Source organism: Falco rusticolus, chromosome 5, assembly GCF_015220075.1.
Source record: "Falco rusticolus isolate bFalRus1 chromosome 5, bFalRus1.pri, whole genome shotgun sequence".
NCBI lineage: Eukaryota > Metazoa > Chordata > Aves > Falconiformes > Falconidae > Falco > Falco rusticolus.
In genome coordinates, this window is record NC_051191.1 from 78,058,501 (window position 1) to 78,068,441 (window position 9,941).

Consider the following 9,941-nt stretch of genomic DNA (forward strand, 5'->3'; position numbering starts at 1 on the left):
ATCAGGTAATAACTAAGTGTAAGCGACCCTTATGAGGCAATAAACTCCCCTCCTCAAGACCAATTACTTAAATCACACTAAACTCCCTGTGTACTGTTATAGCTGAGTTTTATGGTAATTTTAAATCCACCTCTCGGTCCTTTAAGGCAGGTAAGTAAACATATTCCTTATTGAAAATACAGCATTGCTAGACACTCAAGAACTGTATTTGTTCTCTGAAAAAGCAGAGGAATAAACTACTTGCAAAATATTTCACAGCTCTTAGCAGAACACTATATATCCATTTCAAAACACTTCCCTCACCTTGATGATGTTTCAGCATCTCCAGGCAATTAAATCAAACTCTTCATAGTGCAAAGACAGCTCAAGATTCACTGACATTTTAATCCATCTCTCAAGTTCCTTCTGATCACATGGGGCCCTGCGAGACAGGACCAATAATTCCCAACATGCTTACCCCTTTTATCTAAGCTCGGTAGTTAGACAAAGATTGGAGTTAAAACTACCTATGTTACATCCAGATAATCAGAAGTAATGTATCTTCCACATCCATTTGATCAAGGGAAACACCACCCATGTGTTCAAGTGGCAAAATGCTGCCAACGTTCCTACAGAAGACCCTACATTCTGCAGCCCCAATGGGTTGATAAAGTGATAGCAATGCCTAATGCAAATTCCCTGAAATTAAGAATCCAGGCATGGACACAGCCTCTGGCATTTGCTGATATAAGGCCTCTCTCCTCTGTGTGGTAGCTTACAAAAAGCTAGGTCGCTGCTGAGCCATAAAGATTTTCACCATCCCAGCACTAACATCAAAACCAGGGGCAGCCTCAGCCCGACTCGCTGAGCGTGACCTGGTTAAGGGGGAAAGACAGAAAGTATGACAATATAACCTCCCATAAGAGGTTTATATACAGATTAGGTAGCCCCAAACGCACTCCTGAGCATCCAGCACGCTGTTGTACAGGGAAACATCCTGGAATGCTTCAAAATTGGTCCTAACATAAAGGACTATTGATTACCTACCATGTGCTAGGCTTTCTGACAGATCCAGTTGTAAGAAAGAAAATTATGCAAAGAATATTTTGAAACACCAGATACCACCTAAATATCAGCACTAGTAGCCATAATTTTCATTCTGCAGTGGCAGGAAGGACATGACCCCAAAAGGAATTGCTCTTCATGTCAGAACACACTATCTACCTGCAAAACAATATATTCACCTCAAAGGGATTTAACTTTGAGACTCCTAATGAAACATGTTTAAGAAACCCCCAGAGAAGAAAGATAAAGAATATTACTGTTTTCAGGGTTCAACTTCTGCATAATACTAGCACACAGTCAGTACTAGAGACCAGGCAAACCAAAGTGGCAAAGACTTCAGTTTCAAAGCTTTGTTTGTAAAACAGGATTGCAGAATACCCTATAAATCCTTACACGTAGTATTCATGGCTTAAACAGTAAGAATTCAGGGGAAAAAAAAATTACTTAGGACTGTTGTTGCATCTGATCAACTTCAGTCAACAGAACTGCTGTTGAAGCGTGCCCAGGTTACCACATCTCCTCTAAAGGAGCAGTATGATGCTGTATCTGGCGTTTCTGTATCATGGCTATATTTTACTTCCTGCATAGAGAAAAGTAATCAATACACACAAAAAAAGAGCAACCTTGATTCTGTGACATTCACCCTGTTCAGCCCAAGGGGCTGCAAACAGACCAAAAGCAGCTTGTTTCACATTATTTTGAATACTTACTAGAACAAAGTAGCTTCACTATTCTCAGTGGGCTCCTGAGGCCATGAACTGATTTTGTACAGACTTCCTTCTTACACCTAATCATTCACTTCATGGTATATTTTCAACATCAGTGGGTGCTACCCTGATCCTACTTAGCTTATTTATAACGATCATTACTAACTATTCAACAGCAGAGTTTTGGTTTTCCCAAAATGTAGCTGGAACACAAGAAACTGAGGATTTCAACTGTTGAAAAGTTTGCATCCTCTGAGCTTTTTCTATTGATCAGTACCCTGAACAGAGACAATGGGAGTGGAGACCAACATGCTTCATCCTTCAGGAAATTCAATTTTTCATTTCTTTGGAAAGAATCTAACCAGATTGTTAAATCCTTAAAAGATCAACCCTGAACTGTAAAGGTAAACTGTATTTTGATCCCTAAGACAGACCTCCCATCCATCTTCAAGTTCAAAACAGAACACAGACTTCAAAATTGCAACTAGTACCCTATTTAGAGAGTATACTGCTAGAACAACAAAACCAAACAGTTAAGGTATCAACTAGAACTACAGCATTACATATGTAAGACATGGGTATTTTAAAATACGCTGATATTCCCATTGTCAGCCCTACAGATTCATAAGCCGGCTCTGAGGGACTCTCATTTTCAAAAAATTGGGGATCCAGCAACTTCTGCTAGCATCCAAAAATGAACAGCAGCATGCCTCATATTAAAACTAAACTGCTAATTTAGTTGGGGCAAAAATGTTCTGAAAGGTATTTTGGTTTGTTTGGGTTTTTTTTTGTTGGGGTGGGATTTTGCATTTTTTGTTTGGTTGGTTTTAGTAGTGGGTTTTTGTTGTTGGTTTTGTTTTTTTTTTTTTCAATCTTGTCTCCTTACTTCAGCATTTCCAGACTCTTAGTATTTGAACATGGATACTTTTGAGCAGGACACAAAAATCCCATAAAGCTTCATCTCCATTAAAAAGAAAGAATAAATTAATAACCCAACTGCTCAAAAAAATGTGTAAGAGATATAACAAAAGAAAGACCACATTATATTATTGGTCTGGGATGATGTCCATCAAGCTCCTGACAGAAGCTAACCTTCATAGTCAAATTACAAATCCCCTGAAAACACTGCTGTGTAATGGAAAGTCTGACAGGCCATTAGTGACAAAGCATAAACAAGGTTCTAATAAACAACAAAAATGGAATTTTAAATGAACCATTGAAAAAAAAAAAAAAAAGGGTACTTACCCTGCAGGGCTGCAGCCCTACAGTTCGCCCCGTGCCATTCTCCATGACTTGATCCCACATGGATATTCCTAAATACCTTATGCTTGACTGCAGAAGTGGCAGGATGGGATCCTAGGGTACAAGATCTCAATAGTCCTTGTGACACCAGTTATTTTCTCTTCAGTCTTAATATGAAGATCATTATTTACCTCTTCCTGTAATCCTGTAACACAATCCTATCCCGACATCACAAGGCCTCCCAGCCCCAGGGTGAGATTCCCATCTGCCCCCCTCTCAGCCCCCACCACAGCACAGAAACACACCACAGCAAAATGACAGCCTCTCCTCTGCTCCGCGACACCAACAGAAAGCATGCCGCCTAGCACAGCCCTGTCAGAAAGGAAATTCCCCAGCAGCTGCCTACAACTCACTTTGTTCTCACTGATGCATTACAGCAAAAGACATTACCTTAACAATTGGCACTGCACTCTGGTTTTAAAATTACCCGCTCCAGGCCCAATGCGAGCATCCAAAATTACCCTTCATCAGGCTTGCCCGAGTCTGGTATCTTTAGAGTACGAACAGTTCTCCTTGCATGAGTACTGGTTGCTGAGGCTCATCCCAGACCAGCACCACAGACTCTTCTCTCCCACCCTCTCTTCTCTGGGACGGCCATCCCTGCTCCTTGCCCCTGCGCCTTGCTGGGATAGAAAGCAAGACAGATCCCTCGCAGCACCAGGCGAGCACATCCCTCACTCCATCAGTCCCGCACACAGGGCTGCTGGACATGCAGAAACACGTTCCTGTCCCATGGCCGAACCCACTGGGTCTCAGAAGTAGCTCCAGCTGTTGTTTTACGTATCCCACCCTACCCAAGCACTCAACTACACATCAAATGTCTACATGCAGACTTGATTTCAGAATTTCTCCACGACAGTTTTCTATGCCAGGCAAAAAAAAAAAAAAAAAAAAAAAAAAAAGGAGCTTTAAAAACATCTTCTTCCAGCTCTAGAAAAAAAAATAAATTAAAAAAACATCACATTATACCCACTTTCACACTGGAACTTCTTTGCTATTTGTTTATCTTTCTCCGACACAAATCCGAGGTTAAATCACTTTGACTTCAAAGTACCTGCTTTAACTTTGATTTAAATAAACTGTTCTGATCTTGCTTTGCATTTGTACTTTCTAGAACTTCTTCTGCAAAGAAATATAGACTCTTCCTGGCTGGAATGCAGTGATGAATTTTTTGTTATTTTGTTACTGATTAGGAAGCTACTGTATAAACTTATTTTTATTTTACTATTTATAAATTACTTACGTTAGTATTTTTGTTTCTCTTCAATATTTGATTACTCGTTTTTTATTAAGAATTTCACATTAATTAGCTGCAAAACATTTTATAAATAGGCCGAAAGAATTTTTAAAAATAATAAGGTACAAGTAATAAAACCTGCATTTTACACTCAAATTAAATCCTTCTAAATGTGTTGAATGAAAAGAAAGTAAATTTATCAACATATTTGTATATTAAACTAACTCATTACAGGAGACATTACCCATAGTTAATGAATGTGGTTGTATATGTCCCTCAAGTTTTTGTTAGGACAGATGTCATTTTCACACCTTCTTGTTATTCATAGATCAAAAAAACCCAAAGCTTCCCAGCTTTTGTAGTTTCTCACCTTTGACTGGACAACTCACTGAACTAATTCCAGAAAGAACCATCAATGAAGAATATGTTTTGTTTCTGCATGAAAGCTGCTCCTGTCAAACCAGTTCTGTACTGCAGCAAATTCTCAGCAGACGCTTCCACTTACTCAGTGGCTACACTTTCTTCAAAATTTCACAGAAGCAAATATATCCTTCTTGAATATTATAATTTAATTAGAAGTTATTACACTATGATAGAGTTAAGGCCTGAATCTAGTACTTTCAAATCCAAATTACTAATTCTTCTTTTTAATTCTTCATGTTAACCTCTTCTGCTTTCTGAAAATTTCTTCCAGTGCTCTTTACTCTTCTGCTGATGTTTTCCCACTTGGGTCTTTATGTTTCCATCACATTTTTGCAACACTTATGTGCATGAGCACTTACTGTATGCCACCTCACCCTTCCTTCTTTCAGGAAGGCTAGAGACCTATTTATTTCCAGGATTTATTCATCAAGATAATTTGGCACATGAATCATCTCACTGCCTTTACTCACATGACAAGCCCTGAGGTGTACTGCGGTGCAAACAAGTCCAAGCAAACCTCAGACTTTAAGGATGAATGTTCCTCCTTCTGCTGTCCCTATGCCAAGTATGCCCTCCTCTCATCAACAGTCGGTCAAATACGAGGACACTCTACCACTAGGAACCCAAAGAGATGACACGTTTCCTTACTGATGAGACTACTGGGCCTTCTGCACAGTCCAGCTTCTCCACCAGCACCTATGACCAGCACCATTACAGACCTTCAGTGCCTGGTGGCAGCAGTTTTCAACAGCTGGTTTACTCCCAATTTCGTGCAGCCACCTGCTTCCCAGGACCCTTACCACTTCACCTTTCACCTGGCTACACATCTCCATTACCGACCAGCCACTGTTCAACACATTATTCAGATCTACCTATTTGGTTTTTCTTACTCGTCGTAAGCTCCAATACGCACAAAGTCACAGCTCCACCCAAGCACACTGTGCCACATACACTAAAGGCAGAGCAATTTGTTGCTGGAGGACAGAAGGACACAGGGAAATTAGGCACCTAACAACATTACACAGTAGTTTCAGGCACAATCGAAAATAAAACCTTCCCACTTCAGGGCTTTGGCCAAAAAGGTAACTTCAGAGCCTTATGTGCAGCCTGGCTAAGGAGACATACAGCAAGTCTGTCATTCCCTCAAAAGGAGAGCTATTTTGCCAGAGAAATGTTCTGGCACACAGCATTTCAGAGTGAGCTTTGTGCACAACACTAGTGTATACTCTGTACAAGTGGATGACACTAACATCCAGCAGAGACTATTTCTCAGAGAGGCATCATCCTTCCCCCCAGGCAACTTGACGAAGAGTCACACATGAGTCATTACTTTGAAGCACAATGCCAGATTTGCTATATTTTCTATATTACACAAACAGGACAACATAGAAAATCCCATGGAAGGGTATAGACGTTTTTGGACAATACTTGTCTAAATGCTCATGTGATATTCCTGAAATAAAGCAATCCCCTTCACCAAAACTCAGCATCAGCAAAAATAGCAATTTTCTCCTTAGGCTAGAGAGTAGGGGCTTGCTTAAAGAAAATACACAAAAGGAGAGAGGCCACGCAAGTTATAACCCATTGAGTCCCATTTTATTGTTGTGGGGTTAAGAGGGGAAACCCAGAATTTAACACAGTCAAAGTCTTTGCCAGTTGATTTCAAGAGCACTCAGAAAAGCACACAACAGGTTTAATCTACTGCTGAAAAGGATTTGGCCATTACAAAAAGAACCACTAATATGAAACTAGTACTGGTGTGCTAGTCCTGCAGACCAGCAGGTGATGTATCACAGGCTGGATCATTGGGACTCTTTTGAATAACGGCCCCCAGGCATAAAGAGCAGATGGAACCTCTGTGTTAGCCACCTAGAACCCATATGGGACTGTGACTCCTTTCATGAGTACTGAACTCAAGGAAAAGCCTTTACATCTGCTGTGCTGCTAGTGCCCAGCATAGTCTATGTTGCATGGTTTGCAACAGCACACGCTAGTGCAGTCCGCACATGTGTATATGCCAAGTCATAGGATTACACCCGATAACCTCCTGTTCATCTACAATTTCTATTGAGCACCACTCTAGAAATTCGGTGGTTTTGTCCCAAGAGAAGCATTTAAACTATTTACTTCCCTAGTAATAAGTCACAGAATAGGGAAAAAGAACACTAATTAACTGGGAGTGACAATGTTATACATTAAGCAACATGCAGCACACAATGAAGTGAAGGTTTTGGAAAATCCTTCAATACACAAAAGTGGAGATTTATAGCACAGAGGGGTTCTCTGTCTCATAAGCCTTAAGGAAGCTTCCCAGTATGCTCCTTCCAAATGTTAAGTAATAATACGTACAGATTTTAAATAAGCTGGTCAGATGCTGTGACAATTTAGATGTCCCTATAGCAACCTGAGTCCACAACCTCCTAATCCTGAGAGGGTCCCGCTTTGTGACTCTGCAGTGCTTGGGGATTAGCAAGGGGAGGGCCAGCTGGAACTGATATTCAGCAACTGTGCTCAGAAATACCCACCATAGAACAGATTCTCTCTGCATTGAAACTGCCACACTGTCCCACAGCCACTGAAGCTGAAGGTCCATCACACCCACAGTTGTCCAGAGTAAGGAGATCCACGGCACCTCTCCACGGGCAGGACACTGCACTCATGGGAAAGGCATACTGGCTTGGCAAATGACAGTCTTTTCAGCTAAAACTTCAGCTCTGCTCCCTGGATACAAAAATTGCACATCTGAGGCACTCCTGTGGCGACACATAACCTATTTCCACACAGGTATAGGCATCCACAGGCAAATCTCCACACCCAGGATCAGCCCTTCAGTACAACAAGCTAAGCACTTCTACCAGACAAAGACCTGAAAGGACAACATCTTGTGATTACTTGTGTGATTACCACACAGTTATGCAGAAGAACTCTTCATGATGACTTCTGTGGATGTGTTCAAACACAAGCAAAGAGGAAGCACTTCTATGTTATCAGCCACCACAGTTTTCTCCTTTTCAAATTTCAGTAACAGAAAGTGATGGTGATACTTCTATACCTGTGAGTCTTTATTTTCATTCAAACATGATATGGCCAAACATGAGCTGACAACAGCTTTTCAATGAATGCAATCTCACAGGCATTTAGATTTTGTGAGGGTTTTTTCCTGTTTTGATTACAGTTTGCCACAACACTTTATTTGGCCCTGTAACATTTTTACACCACAGTAAGGCCTGGAGATCCAATTCCATTAGAAAAAGGCATAAAGAAACAAGAAAGACTATCATTTCTCTTTGTCTGCACAAGCCCTCGTTATGTGCAAGGGAAAAATAAAAAAGTAAGAGTCCATTCCTCCCTGGGGAGACCACAGTAAGCACTGGTGGGCAAACCAAACATCAAGGTCAGGTGAAGAACCAAAGAGATTCGCCACGTCAATCCACATCACAAAGCCAGTAAAGGCCGAACAAAAACCTCATTCTGAGTTTTTAAAGAAAACTCAGAAACAGACATTTTTGGGACCTTACATACGAGCTGAAGAAGGAGTTGCCATTAATGAAGGCCCCATGGAAGAAACAAGTGAAGTATTGTACATCAGTGCTCATAATTTAAAGCCCTGGGCATCCATCCCCTCAGAGCACAGGTCCAGCCCAGGATATACAAAAGTTTTGAACAAGGTCAACAACATTTCTCACAGCAAAAACTTCTGTCTATGATCTCTATTGTTGCACATGAAAATGAATGATTTCTATTCATTAGCCTAGCCAGAAGTTTCCTGACGCAAAGGATTTTGATGGAGACGTAAAACCACCCCGTGTTGCCTAACTGAATTTCAACCTCAAACTTCTATTTTGCAATGCGTAAGCTTCGCCAAAAGCTAAATAAAGACAGATCATATAAAATTTGCTCCGATCAAGGTGCAAACAAGCAAGATAGCCAAAAAGCTAAAGAAAACCTCCATGGTTTTAAAAAAATTACTTGACCAGCAAGAGCCACAACATTATGTGCTTACTAGACTACACCAAGCGGCGTGAAGTCATTTACTCAGAGGAGGGAGGTATCTGACTCAGAAGAGGAAAAAAAATCTACAGAGATCATCTGAGAGCCATAGGCTCACATGCACTGCAAGAGTAACAAAAAATTTGTTCCGTTCGATTCCAAAGCAGATGATACATAGTTTATACTTGGAAGAAAAACATGGGGCGATGTGCGTCGTGCCTTCTGACCATTTTCCTCCAAGGGCATTTCAGACAATGGAGAAGACGGCTACTCCCTCCGGTTCTCGGGGACCCGGGAAGGAAAAGGGCCCATCCCCGTGACAGCAACACACAACAGGTTCCCAGGGCACCGCCGGCTGCGCAGGGCGAGCCCGCAGCCCGGCCCAGCCCGCCGCCGCGGGGGTCCCCGCTCCCGCCGCGGGCCGCCCAGCCCGGGGGCGCCGTGCTCGCCCCTCCGCTCCCGCCCAGCCCGGCGGGGAGGCCCCGGCCGCCGACTCACCGAGGCCGCTGATCTCCTGGCGGAGGCCGGCGCGGCTCCGCTCCTCCGCTATCGCCCGCAGCATCTGCTGCAGGGAGCGGTCCAGGTCGCCGTTGGCCTCCTCGTCCCTCGGCCCGGCGCGGCCGCCGCTCCTGGCGGAGGCCATGCTGCCGCTGCCGCCGGCGGCGATGATCTCATGTCAGGCCGCCCCGCGGAGGCGGCCGCGGCACCCGGTGCTGCCGCCCCCGCCGCCCGCACGGCGCTCCCGGCAGCGGCGGGCGGAGCCGGGGGCCGCCCGGTGGCACTCAGCGAGAAACCTCCCCGGCTCCGCGCCCTCCGGCTCGGCGAGGGGCGCGACCCTCCCCGGTACCACCCCCCGGAAAGTTTCCCGGGCGCCGAGCGGCACCCCCCGGGACGCCGCCACCGGCTCCACAGGCGCTGCCCGGCCGCGCTCCGCCGCTTCCTGCTACAGCGGCCACGGGGGCGGCCCAGCCGGCCCCTCGCCCCGCCCCATCACACCCAAAGGGGCGGGGCGGGGGCGGGGACACGGCGGGGGCGGGGACACGGGGGCGGGGACACGGCGCGGGCGGCTCCTTCCCGGGGGCGTCGCGTCGGAGCCCGCGAGCGCGCTGCTCCCGGCAGGAGTCGGGTATTTACGCGGGCCTTTTGCGGCGCAGACCTGACGGGGACCTGACTCCCTGCTGCACGAACGCACCTGGGCCGTTTGGGACGGAAAAACTTCTCCTGGGAGCTATAAACGG

General features: G+C 44.5%; 1 protein-coding gene across 5 annotated transcripts in view; it reads right to left on the reverse strand.

The window, feature by feature from the left end:
• Positions 1–9,657, reverse strand: part of KIAA0930 (KIAA0930 ortholog) — an 81,754-nt gene extending 72,097 nt beyond the window's left edge. For 2 of the 5 annotated variants that reach the window (XM_037388941.1, XM_037388942.1), the window contains exon 1: positions 9,202–9,657. In XM_037388941.1, coding sequence (XP_037244838.1) covers positions 9,202–9,346 — 145 coding nt within the window. In that variant the 5' untranslated portion in view covers positions 9,347–9,657. Of the gene's footprint in view, positions 1–303; positions 371–1,488; positions 1,778–9,201 lie in introns of those variants that run through there. The other 3 variants (XM_037388940.1, XM_037388945.1, XM_037388944.1) reach the window with 3 other exon arrangements.
• Between the last annotated feature and the right edge of the window lie 284 nt (positions 9,658–9,941).